The 13,811-nt window shown below is 41.7% G+C and overlaps 1 protein-coding gene across 1 annotated transcript in view; it reads left to right on the forward strand.

Moving 5' to 3' along the window:
• Positions 1-13,811, forward strand: part of DAAM2 (dishevelled associated activator of morphogenesis 2) — a gene marked incomplete at its 3' end in the record, with an annotated part of 220,508 nt that overhangs the window by 174,057 nt on the left and 32,640 nt on the right. Inside the window, exons 10-14 of the mRNA XM_015425505.1 lie at positions 1,841-1,958; positions 5,292-5,430; positions 5,751-5,809; positions 6,313-6,497; positions 7,288-7,605. Coding sequence (XP_015280991.1) covers positions 1,841-1,958; positions 5,292-5,430; positions 5,751-5,809; positions 6,313-6,497; positions 7,288-7,605 — 819 coding nt within the window. The remainder of the gene's footprint in view (positions 1-1,840; positions 1,959-5,291; positions 5,431-5,750; positions 5,810-6,312; positions 6,498-7,287; positions 7,606-13,811) is intronic.

Consider the following 13,811-nt stretch of genomic DNA (forward strand, 5'->3'; position numbering starts at 1 on the left):
CCTTCCAGGGGAAGAGCCTGATGAGTTCCAGGGGTGGACCATGTCCTGCATAAGGTATGCTGCTAGGGAATCCAACCTTTTGATAAGGTACCCTGTAGGTCCTCTGTTCGATCTTCATTGGTTGATCTCTTTGCACTCAGTTCTATGTGATGATTTTTTTGGTTGGCTGTTGGTTCAGAGTTTTGTCTGTTGTAATACTTGTGAATGGGGGATGGACTGCTTTGAAACCTGGGAGCTTGGGAGAGAAGCCCCTCCCCATTGGAATAAACAATTGTCAGCAACCCTGTCTGCCTCCAGAGAGGGGCTACTTCTCACATGTTCAGATTGCCTGGACCAGAGAGAAGAGAGGGTCACGGTAAGTGAAACAAACCTTCCATTTTTAATGGAAAGTGCAAATTTAAAATGCTTTTTAAGAACATAAGAACATAAGAGATGCCAATGTTGGATCAGGCCAAAGGCCCATCCAGTCCAACACTCTGTATCACACAGTGGCCAGAAATACCAGTGCCATCAGGAGGTCCACCAGTGGGGCCAGGACATTAGAAGCCATCCCACTGTTGACCCCCCCAAGCACCAAGATGACAGAGCATCACTTGCCCCAGAGTCCCTATCTATACCTTGTGGCTAATAGCCACTGATGGACCTCTGCTCCATATGCTTATCTAATTCCCTTTTGAAGCCGTCCATGCTTGTAGCCACCACCACTTCCTGTGGCAGTGAATTCCAAGTGTTAATCACTCTTTGGGTGAAGAAGGACGTCCTTCCTCATAGGGAAAGTGTTCCAACCCTTTTATCATTCGAGTTGCTCTTTTCTGCACTTTTTCCAAAGCTATAATATCCTTTTTAAGGTGTGGTGACCAGAATTGCACACAGTATTCCAGATGAGGTCGCACCATTGATTTATATAGCGGCATTATGATATTGGCTGATCTGTTTACAATACCCTTCCTAATAATCCCCAGCATAGCATTGGCCTTCTTTATTGCAGTCACACACTGTCTCGACATTTTCAGTGAGTTATCTACTACAACTCCAAGATCTCTCTCTTGATCTGTCTCTGCCAGTTCAGACCCCATCAATGTGTATTTATATTTAGGATTTTTGGCTCCAATGTGCATCACCTTGCACTTGGCCACATTGAACCCCATTTGCCATGTTGACGCCCACTTGCCCATCTTTGACAGATCCCTTTGGAGTGCCTCACAATCCTCACTGGTTTTCACCACCCTGAACAACTTCGTATCATCCGCAAATTTAGCCACTTCACTGCTTACTCCCAACTCCAAATCATTAATGAACAAGTTAAAAAGCAGTGGACCAAGTACTGATCCCTGTGGTACCCCACTGCTTACCCCCCTCCACTGGGAGAACTGCCCATTTATACTCACTCTCTGTTTTCTATTAATTAGCCAGTTTTTGATCCATAAAAGGACTTGTCCTTTTATCCCATGATTTTTGAGCTTGCTTAGGAGCCTTTGATGAGGAACTTTATCAAAAGCTTTCTGGAAGTCAAGGTAAACAATATCTATTGGATCCCCCTTGTCCACATGTTTGTTCACCCCCTCAAAGAACATTAACAGGTTAGTGAGACAAGATCTTCCCTTACAGAACCCATGTTGAGTCTGCCTCAATAGGTTTTGTTCATCTATGTGACTACTAATTCTTTCCTTAATAATGGTTTCCACCAATTTACCCGGTATCGACGTCAGACTGACTGGCCTGTAATTTCCCGGATCTCCTCTGGAACCCTTTTTAAAGACAACTTAAAAACTGCTTTTGTTTAACTTGCCTTTGTTAACACTTTTTTGTTTTTTTCTTCCCACTTTCTGTTTTGTTACAGGTACATATTGACACAAAAAGTGCCTCACATATGTTTGAGCTGGTCAAGAAAAGGCTGAAACACACAGATGCTTATCCATATTTGCTCTCTTTCCTTCAGCACTGCTTGCAAATGCCTTGTGAGTATATCATCTTCATAGTCCTAAAATTGCCTGTTCAATTCAGTTAGTTTCACCAGACTGTATATTCCGTTACCTTACTTGGGAATAATATCCAGGTATGTTTATATAGTGTGATTTTGACCAAGCTCAAGGGGGAAAATAACAAATTTTGATACTGGGCACAAAATTCAGCTTCATAGAATCTCAACTTGTTTTCTTTCCTTCTTCCCTTTAAAAGAATATCTAACCGTTATGACTATGAAGATAAGTTTAAGAATACCTGCATTTGGATGGCAAAATCTTAAAAAGCAGAGAGGTTGTTGGAGGCTAAAGTGGATGAGATGTCAGAAACCTGTGGTTGGATGCCCCCATTCTTTATCAACAACTGGCTGGGGATCAGGACTATGGTGCTGGGCAAGAAGGCATTTATGTTTTCCTGCCTGATGTCAGACCCCCAGTCCAGTTACACTCAACAATTCTCTTTAGGTAGTGAAAGTTTATATGCAAGATCCAGAAAGTCACTTGTGTAAGAACTAAAGACTTTTGGTGGGTACAGTCTTATTATAGGAAATTCAGGCAGGCCCCATCCATCCCCCAAGCATATATCACAGCCATACTCTGCCTAATTGCCATGCCAACCAGGAGAGATATATGTCCTGGTAATCTAGAGTCTGAGATGGCACAAGAATGTGTTCAAGGCCACCTTCCCCTGGGAAAGGGAAAGGGGAGGAGAAGGGATTTGACTTGTGGAAAAGTTACATCTTCTAAAAGCAAAAGTCTCATTCACTCCCGCACACACTCGCCCCACCCTCAGGGAATGCCCTCCCCCCCAGAATTATGGCAAAGCACAGCAGTAGCAAAGTTTGACACCTGAAAACATAGCACATCCAAGGTGCCAGTTCAGATACGGAGAAAGGCAAAGGGTCCAGGGTCACTAAACTATTGAGACAGATGAAACACCAGAGTTAGGAATAGGAATTTTCCCATGATTGTTGATTTTTCTTTAAAAAGGGGGAATTCCAGCCATGTGAGGCTCCCCTTACCTGTAATCAAACCCCTGTGTCTATTAGTGTTTGATCTGATTGGACACTTGGACCTGGTATTGGATTTTTTCTTCTTGTGTGTCTTGTTTGAGCATTGCACAGTCAATTGAAACTTACATAAAATGAAGAAGTGAATGCGGCATAAGTTGACTGGATATATTGTATACAGACATGTACAGCTGTTTGATAATGCCAAAACTATGCATGCTGAGCACATACTGAGGAAAGTATCCTAAATGTCCCTTGATAGATCCCATAGTCTTACACTTTGTGGCTTGAGAATGAAGACTGCTACCCATCCAGTGGATCTGACCTGCAGTTGAAGTGGTTGGCTGCGCTGAAATGCTTAAAAAGAAAATAAATATATTAGTGGTTTAAAACATGTAATAGTTGTGACCTTCCTGGAAGTGCTAACCTGTATGATTTGGCCATACACAGTGCAATCCTAGACAAAGTAAAACCCTTCTATGTCCATTGAAATCAATGGGGTTAGAAGAGTATAACTCTGCTTAGAATGGCAGTGAACGTTACAATGTTCACACAATTATAGAGAAGGTGTGGGTATGCGAATACTGAGTTAACCTCAGAGCTGGAGTTGACAGACAACTGGCTTTCCTTGCACTGCTTTCTGTTTCCATTTAAAGTCCTCAAGCTTTAAATGGCTCTTCCTTAAATAGCATTTAAATAGTGAATAGCTGAGTGCTGTCCATTTGGAAATAAAGTCCATTTTTAATTAAATTATTACTTTTTTACAAGAAAAAAATAACTTTATCCTTGTGGTCTGGGATCTCGTGAAACAGGTGCTGTTTTTAATTGACATGGAACAAGGATTTTTGTAAACCAATCAAGCAAAACTCTGTTGTTATCATTAAGGACAAAATTCACATTTTGCTGTCACCTCATGGGAATGCATAAGCTGAAGGTTCTCAGGCCCTAATTGGAAAATCAAATTAGCAGTTTCTTTTCGAGGAACATGATACAAATTGGGGATATTAAAGCTATTTGATTTAATAATCCAGTAACAGCCAAGAATATTTTGCTTCTAGGCAGTCCAAGTAAAGGGAGGAAGTATTGCTGTCACTCTGATTTGTCTTTGTTGTGTTCTGAAGCAGCAAAATCTGATTGCTTACATCTTCCCATATGTAGGATTCCATTTTACTTGCCACCTTGTGAGCCACAGTAGCTAAAGCTGGTCCATAGTTCAGAACTAGGTCTTGTGTCACAAAAGCACACTGACCACAGTGGAACCAGGCATAAATCTGTTGAAGAATTTATATGTTATTTTTATTATAAGTAATTTACTGGACAATGTGGAAATTTCAAGTATATTTGCAAATTATTTCTTTCCAACCAAATACAATGAAAGATTTCCAACACAAGGTAAAATGACCAGTTTTATGATTTAGATCCTAATCTCCTTCATAGCTTGCAAAAGGCACTTCCACTTAATGAAGGGCATATTTTTACTATAGATCTCAACTTCATCCCCATCTGGGTCCACTGACTGCTGGAGACTATGATTTCAGAGCATACAGCACAAAGGGGGAAGTATAGCTAAATAAGATTGGCCTTGATATCTTTTATCTCATCCTAATATAGGGAACAAACTGCATGTTAATCTAAACATACATTAGGGACCTATGTCATATCTCTGCATCTCCCAGGATAGCTTTGTTAAGGCGGATAGATGAACCCTTTTCGGATGTTCTGCTGGAGGAATGAATACATATATGAGTGGAGAAAATATCACTGCTGATTCCTTTAGCAACTATAGCCCATTGAAGAACCTAGCTTGTAAGCATAGCTTTGTGATGAAGTGAATCAGCAGTGATATTTTCAATACGTCACCAAGAGAAATGAATTGTTAAAAGACAGTTTATGTACACATCCTTGTTCAGAAGAAGATAGTTGTCGAAACGGCACACCATTCTGTAGACCACCGTCTACATTCACTTTATATATTGTTCATTTTTTGTCATTGTATATTATGATTTATGAATATATCATTAAGCACTAAAATGTCACAGTTTTCCCCCCCTTTTTTCCGTAAGTTGAAATATAAGCCATTAAAGTAAAATCACAAGAAAACACAAAAACACCCCATCCAAAATGACTGAAACGTACAATAACCACTGAAAAAAAAAAAAGGTCGGCAACACAGAATATGAAAAAAACCTGACGGAATCTAAGAAGCTGAAGGAACTTTACTGTTATGTCAGTCCAAAGAAAGCCAACAAGGACTTTAATTATATCACTAGCAAAGCCATTGTCCTTTTCTTAGTTTCCTTACTGCCACTTTTCATTGTAGATAAACGAAATGGGGGAAATTTTCAACAGTGGCAGCTGTTAGACAGGATACTTCAGCAAATTGTTCTTCAGGATGAGCGAGGTGATGATCCAGATATAGCTGCTTTGGAGAACTTCAATGTCAAGAACATCATTAAGATGTAAGAATCCTGTTAACTGCTACTATAGTTCAGCTACACAATGTGCTAAATGTAAGGACTCCTTTATATGTGACATTTGTTCTACATGGAGATAATCTATAGAAGGAATAGCTTATTCGTTTTATTTTTTAAAAAACTTTTCTATCCTGCCTTATCATCTCAGACTTTCATTTACATGTAGTACAGTTTATATTCAAATCACACAGAGAATTCCAATCCTGTATTTGTAGCATTCTGTTTTCTTCTGATGTCATAGGAATATTTTTGTATTTAATTGTTTTGGAATGGATCTCAAACGATCTCTCTGTATGTTCACTTAGGTTGGTAAATGAGAATGAAGTGAAGCAGTGGAGGGATCAAGCAGAAAAATTCCGGAAAGGTATTTGGCCTTCTAGGGTTCTTGAATAATACAGGGGCATTAATTGATTAACTGAACCATTGATTTCCAAGGTGATGGGAGGATAAGGTCTCAGACTGCAGCACTGTACAGGTCATTGTTGTTGCCATTTTACAGATGGTGAACAGATGCAGGAGGATTGTGAGTTGCCTAAGGTTTCCAATGAGTCTGTGGGTGAGCTGGAGTTTAAATCCAAAACACTGATAAAGCTTCTAGTTTTTCTCTGCAATCTTAATGTAGATTTGAGAGACTCATTGTTAGAAGGTACCTGATGATTCTCACCTAAACCATCTTTCAGTAATAACCTGCCATTCCTAGTCTTAGTATAACCCCCTTCCTTCCCAGGACAGTTAACTCCTTCAGATGTTTGCAGTTATGCACCTTACACATAGTTTCTTCTGGGGATGATTCATGGCTTTTGAGGTCACCTAGATTGCCCGAAATCATCCATCACTTTTCAATCTTGTCCCCACTGCTGTTCACAGAACACACTGAGCTGATGAGCAGGCTAGAAAAGAAAGAAAGGGAATGTGATATAAAGACTCAGGAAAAAGATGAAATGATGAAGACATTAAATAAAATGAAGGACAAGCTGCAGAAAGAAGGCTTGGAGCTACGCCAAACTCGGGACCAAATGACTGACCTTGTAGCTCAACTCAATGAGTTCTCGGTATGATATGGGGCATTTTCTTCTTTTGTGATTTATAAAATCAATCAAATAGAGAACAGAGGCAACTGAGCCATAATTTTCTGCATGTACCCTTTATGAAATGGAGAAACAAATTTGCATAAGGTTGCAGGAAAGTTCATGAATGCCCTTGTATGGGATCAGTGACTACAGAGCTAATGCTTTCCATTTTTCTTTTCACTACCTCTAGCTTGTTTCTTTCTTTGTTGGGATTGTTCACACATTATATTGTACCACAAAGTAGGTGCTGTGATTAATTGTAGTTAGATGCATAGAGCAATTTCCCACAAGGATTTAAGCAATTAACTCTTTACATGCCAAATAAAAGTTATGGTATGTAAAGCAGAATTCATCTAGGGTCCAACCTCTATGTAAGCACTCCTTAAACTTGTCAAAAGGTTATTTGAACTATATGTCCTTTTGCATTATTTGTAAGGTTTCTTACCAATAGGGAATTTTCCTGATCTGTCCAGATGCTATGGATGCATCTTTATTTCACTGCTTTCCACTGCTGTTCCATTGAGGAAGTTAGTATTGAGACTTCCAAATGGGATACCCGTGGCATTCTGGCACCCACAGAAAGGGAAAATAAAAGAATGAAAACTCCAGCTTCTATTAAAATATACCTCGGAGTCTGAAAGGGCAAAAAGAATTAAATATAATTAATGTTTGGTACTGTGGTGGAGGTAGGATAAGAAGAACTGCAGTATGTCACCAAAATAATGTGATATATGCTGAGAATGTGCATTCTAAATGCCATCTTTTTTTCCAGCATGGTGGCAACATTTCCTTCCCATCCACTCCTCAACTGCCTCCAGGTGGCCCGTTTGCTCTTTCTTCAGATATACCATCATCAGAGACTTTGCCTCCTCCACCACCACCTCTTCCATTCTCTAGTCCCCCTCCACCAGCTCCACCACCTCCTCCAGGAGGCCCCCCTCCTCCTCCTGGAGCGCCCCCATTTTTCAACATGGGAATGCCTCCAGTTTCCACCACCACATTCAGCACCAGTGGAACAAGTCTGAAAAAGAAATCAATCCCGCAGCCATCTCATCCACTGAAGTCTTTCAACTGGGCCAAGCTGAGTGAGGTAAGAGTCTGACTTGTGCTGCTGATTGGAGTGGACTGTGGTTCAGTGGTAGAGCATCCGTGCTTGGCATGCAGAAGGGCCTAAGTTCAATCTCCAGCAACTCCAGCTTTAAAAAAGATCAGGTAGTTGTGAAAGGCCTCTACCTGAGACCCAGGAGATCTGTTGGCAGTCTAAAGGCCTCTACCTGAGACCCAGGAGATCTGACTTTGATGAACCGAGGGTCATGTTCTTTATATGGCAGCTTCACGTTTATTTATGTGTGCGTTCAGTGCTTGAGACAATCTTGTTACTGTTAATGTGGTTAGGGAACAAAAATATGAAGGCTTAATAGCTCTCTTATCATTATACTGTTATATCAGCACCTTATGTGGCTCTATAATATATGCATGAGTAGTGATCCCTGTAGAAAACCTGTAGTTCTATAAGGTTTATTAGACATGTGGACATTGGTGCTTCAAGACAAAGTAATGTAGTCCATATTTTGTGTGTGTGTTGCAGGGAACACCGAGTGTAACACCAGTATACCTTCAGCATTCATATTTTTGAATAAAGCATAGAAGTACCAACAGGCTTAAATGGAGCAAATATTAATGATACATTACTATGCTCAGCCATTGCCTACATTTGCTATATAATGCTAGACAGAAGGTATATATACTATGTTACATCTTAAACCAAGAATAAAAAGGGTGAAAAATTGCAATCAGGGTGTGGGAGTGATGAAAGGGCTGAGTAAGCCCTGTCTTTACAGCTTTTCATCAATTATTGGATATTATGTTAGCTTATGCCACCATGGCACACCATAGACTTTTACCAGTTCAGACTTTTCTTTGCATACCTCCACCGTCAAAAAGATTTTTCCTCATGGTAGCACTCCTACATGGAAAATAACATTTGAAATCTTAATATCATCTGAACATGTTGAAATCCCACACCAGTGTGTTGTGTTCAGATGTGGCCTGTATTTAAGCAGACTTAACAACTTTTAGATTCTGGTGCTTCTGGGAGGAATTGCTTTGTGGCAGTGGTCAAATGATGACAGTAATATCTGAACCAGCCCTCAGGCTATAAGAATTCCAAGAGCAATTTCTAAGAAAGGTCCAGCATTGACACACAGCTCATTCATTGAATACCCATGTTTGAATACAATCACCCTCTTTTTCTAGTTTTCCGTAGTGCATCCATAGCACATCCTTCTGGAGGAGTACCCAGACTGATTTTTTTCATGGCTTGCTCCATCTCTCCCAGCTTAGCAACCTCTCCCACTCCTAAACTCCCCACTACCCCTATTTCTTTCTTGGCTGCTAAAAAAGTACAGATAGAATACTGTCTGTGTTGAATTTGGACAGCTGCCTAGAAATCCACGCTCTTTTTTAGACTCCAAGTCACTCAGGGCTCAACTCAGGCATTTGGAATGAGTGTCCTGGGACCTCTAGAATGCCACAAGAATTCTCTCTCTTGTTCTCCTTTTCTTTTAAAATAAGATGAAGTGAAATATTTTCTGCACTGCCTGTGCTTGTCTGTCAGAGCCACGTGGGGCTGTGGGAGAGAATGTAAGAGAGGGATTTATTTTCATTTTCAGAACATGAGACTTAGTGCTTCGAAGAAAAGTTATAATAACTACATATATAAATATATATGTTTGGTATATTAGTGGGGGGGAGTAAGAGGGACGCAGGTGTTTCTGTTTAGTGTACAGCAACCACAGACTTGTGCGTCTCCCTGGTTAAGAGTGGAGGCAGCTGTGTTAATAAATGGGGACTTGGGAGGTGAATAAAATGCTATTTTGGGGCATGCAGGATAGTTTGGGGTGTTGAGAGGAAGGATACAGTTGAGTATGCCATAATTAATCTTCCTGGCTAGTGAATGCTTTGTAACTTCTGGTGGCAATTCTAATGACAGAAATTAACTGTATTTGTTTGTTGGGGTTATTTTGTATCATTTATATGCCACATTTAGGGGTTTGTTTGTTTTTAACTGTGAGGGAACTTCCATTCATGCATCCCTACAATTAATATCTGAAAGAGATCCACCTCAGCCAGACCTGCAACGTGTGATGCTACTGTTCATGAGATGTGGCTTTTACTTTAATACAATAGGACTGATTCTAATTTGTGAACTGAGTGACTTGGCTGCTATCTAGTGACACTTGCTTCCTGCCAGTTATTAAGAAGCCAGATACCTCATTACCATAGATCAAAGCATCTCACAATATTACTAATTTTATATACGAATATTGAGTCAGAGCTTTGATCAGTCTGGTCTAGTACCGTCTATTCTGAGTAGCACTAGCTTTCCAAGGTCTCAGGCAAAGTCCTAGCCAGCCTTTCTTGCTCCATGTTCTCATGTGGGGCTTTAAAGAAATGAAGGAGAAATCAACGTTTTCATCTTAACCAGTGAAATTTTCTGCTACCTTCTTGTCAAGCACGTATGTGCCCGGGCAGTTTAGCATCTATGAATTATCAGCTGAATAAAAACATTTCATTGCTTCCAAAACTTTTCCATACTTCTAATGAATATCTTCTTTAAATAAACAAAAACTTATTTAAAGGTATATCTTGCCTCTTTTAAGCATATTGACATGCTAACAGTTTTAGTAGCTAAAGGAATTTTTAAAATGCGCAATAGGAGTGAAAGTGTTGGGAATATTGAATGGAAAGATTTGAGCAAATCATAGAATCACAGAGTTGGAAGGGCCATCTAGTCCTCAGTGCAGGTGTGTAGAGTCTGGATCAGGATCATTATTGGAGTTAATGCCTCCCTTCATGTTTTTTTTAATCAGAAGTTTTCCAGTTCTAAAAATACATTCTCATTCTTTAAAGGCGAACTGTCACAATAAAAACACACACCCAGTTCTTCTTCCGTGGGGGAAGTCATCCAAGCTGGTCACACGTCCTCTCACTCCAGGCACTCTCACTCTGCACATTTGTGTAGACTGTGGCTGATTCTGTCCACAGCCACATCAGGAGCAGAATCTCCCTCCATATTGCATCCCGCTCTCACTTTCCTCCTGCACCGCAGCTCTTTCCAGATTCTGTGTTGTTTTATGGATGTTCAGAGGTGTCTTCGCAGTCATCATGGTGTTGCCGTGGGGTATCTGAAAGTGGTCTCTCCCCGGAGCTGTTTGCTCTTCAGCTTCCGAGTCAGAGGGAATAATAAGCAGACTACTTGACACAGCTTTAGTCATCTCTGCCCATTCCCATTCCCGGTCCCTATTTCCGCTTCTATTTTGATGCTTCTAGCTTGCAGGGGGAAGGGGCATTTGACAAACTCCTCTATCCTTTGGACACTGGACCACCTCCCCCAAAGCCAATTTTTTGCACACAACTTGGAGGGCTGGTAGAGGGGCAGTCTGGGAAGGTCTTCTGGGAGTTTGACACGTCTAACTTGCAGAGGGGGCATTTCACACACTTCTGCCTCTTTTCCCTTCCCCAAAGCCAATCTACACACAGCTTGGAGGGGGATGTATTAAAAGGAATGACAGAATTGCCCACTGGAAACAGTGGGAGAGTCCTGAAGGCACTTTAAAAAACAAACAAACCCAAACATTAAAATCCTTGGGACACCACCCCTCCTGACAGACCAGCCAGCCAGCCGGCCACCAAGTTGGCATCCCTCTATGGGTCGTGGATGCCTGGAGTAGTCCAGCGGCAGCTAGCCAAAGGGAGTGGGAGAGCAGGGAGGAGAGGAGAGAAAGGGGAGGTTGCAGTGTGCCCCATCCCTTGCTTTTGCACTTGGCCAAGTCGGTGGCAATTGGACGCCCCCTCTACAGGTCACAAGTGATGTTAACCACAATTAAGCAAAAAAATGTGGGTTTTGTTTGTAGATGCAGAATGCATACACAAAAATAAGCTGGAGAAAAAAGAATAGTGCAGAGGGCAAAATATGAAGTTAACCTTAAAGGCTTGGCCGCTCGGATTCTCCAGAGTCAGCTACAGTGAGCTGTTAGTGCAGACAGGACCTATACTGTCTCAGAGCAAGGCTGACCTTCTAGTTTCGATAGCCATGCCACTCCAGCAGGACACTTGAGCCTAGCTCTGCTTTCTTGGAGACTCTTGCCTTATTAGTATGGAAGGAGGAAAAGCCATGAAAATAGGCCACATCACCAGTCTTGAAAAAGAAAAAAGAAACTGTTAAGACAAGTCTCTCCCACCTGAGGTTCCAGGCATCAGAGACGGGCCAACGACAGAAACCTCTATAGCAGCACAAGTTGCCATCAGTGCTGCCAGACCTGAAGCGTTGGGTTGTTCCACAGCCGGCCACTGACTGCACAGGAAAAGCCTGGCAGAGATCTACTGGGCCTGAGCCTAGACCCGCTCTCTTAGACTCTCTTACCTTGTTGGTAATGGAAGATGGAAAAGTCTTGAGGAAGTACCTCATTGCTGGTCTTAGAAAGAACAGGGAGACAGCTGAGACAGGCCTCTCCCACCTGAGGCTTCAGGCATCAGAGACTGGCCAACAATGGATGCATCTACAGTGGCATGGGCAGCCGTCGGTGCTGGCAGACCTGGGGTTCTGGGTCATTCTGCAGCTGCCCCCCCCAATGTGTTGGAAAATCCCACTAGAGTTCTACTGGGTCCAAACAACCATGAGGAGCTATAGAGGGTGGCCTGCCCCATACAGACTCAGAAGCTTCTAGGCCTACAGAGAGTGAGAAGATTGGAGCTGATGGTGAGACACCCTCCCCTCAAGATGGGATAAGGACCTCCAATGCAAACAAGGGGCCAATCCAAGCAAGGGCAGAAGTATGGCAGAGCAGTTTCCCATCCCTCAGACTTCTCTAAGACCTTTCCCAGTGAGCTCAGCAATTTGGGAAAATTCCAACAGGCAGCTGCTCAGGTTTTCCCCGCATTTTTTGCCCTCTCTCCACAGATTGCAGGCCTTTGGTCCAGCCTGGGCCTCCCCCAACACTGTGCATATGCAACCAGGAATCATGTTGGCATTGCCGTGGCTAGGAGTACCTGGCCAAGTGATGGCTTAGGCTGATCTCTCCCATAAGAGCACTAGCACCAGGGATATCAGGAGCTTTCAAGAGCTAATCAAAAGAGAAGTTCCCTTTCTCCCTCACCACCCATGTCAGGCTTGTGTTTGGGGGTGGAGGAGCTTCTTTCTGCCATAGTTTGGCAACAAACTGTGATAAAGAGGAAAGGGAGTTGTCAGGAAATTTTTCTAGGCCTTTCCAACTGGAACATTTCCAGAGATTTTTCTTAAAAAGAAAAAAGGTATTGTTTCCTTCTCTTTACTATGACAACAAGGAATCCACCTTTATCTTTACCTAGATGATGTCCTCCACAGAGCCAAGAAGGCAGAGGAGGTGAGCTAGGACACCAAGTGCACTATGCAGTCTCTTCAGGCACATGGCTGCCTGATCAATGTAAAAAAGAAAGTCATCTCACACCCTCCAGGGACATAGTAGTTGACATCATGGTGCAGTCCAGAAAACCTGCTTCCAGTCGTCTCTATAATTGTACGTGACTGACATCCAAAAGTGGACCAGTACCAAAAAGCTGGATCCACTGAAACCTGCTTACAAAGACATCATTCCCTTTCTACATGAAGGCTGGATTCAGGTTCTAAGACCAGATAATTTAAAAGACAGGTTGCAGCATTGGCTGCTATGTTGGACCGCAAAAGATTGAATATTTTTTCTTCTCATAGGCACATTGCCTACTGGGAACCTTTCTAAAGTGTTACAGGTCTTGAGCAAACCTCCACTTGAGCCTTTCAAATCATCGGAATTGTTTTAAATTGCAAAGTAAATAATTAAAAGCCAACACCATTGTGTTTGCTTAAAAAGTAAAAGTTCTGTCTTTACTAAAATTAAAGGAGGGGAACTTTGGAGGTAAAACAAAGAAAATACATTCTAGCTTTTAGGGTTAGATCCTGATGATTTCATGGCTAAAACTATAAGATGGCTTCTTCCTCTGAAAACAAAGAGCAGAAGATCTACAATAAACATGCAAACAACTGCGTACATGATCAAAGCAGTTCTTCAACCAAGTTATTGATTATCCAATAGAAAGGTTATAGATCACTTCATTAGACTACACTCACAGTTTTTCCAGGCAAACTTTCTACACTTCTGATTGGTTACAGCTAAGTTAGGCAACATCCTGTTTACATGCAAACATCAATCGACTCTTTAGTAATTGAAAGTGTTGTCAACTTGTAAATATATTCCAACAGTTTCCTTCTCAGAAGACATC

The sequence above is a fragment of the Gekko japonicus genome, unplaced genomic scaffold (genome assembly GCF_001447785.1).
Source record: "Gekko japonicus isolate JY-2015 unplaced genomic scaffold, Gekko_japonicus_V1.1 scaffold506, whole genome shotgun sequence".
Taxonomy (NCBI): Eukaryota; Metazoa; Chordata; class Lepidosauria; order Squamata; family Gekkonidae; genus Gekko; species Gekko japonicus.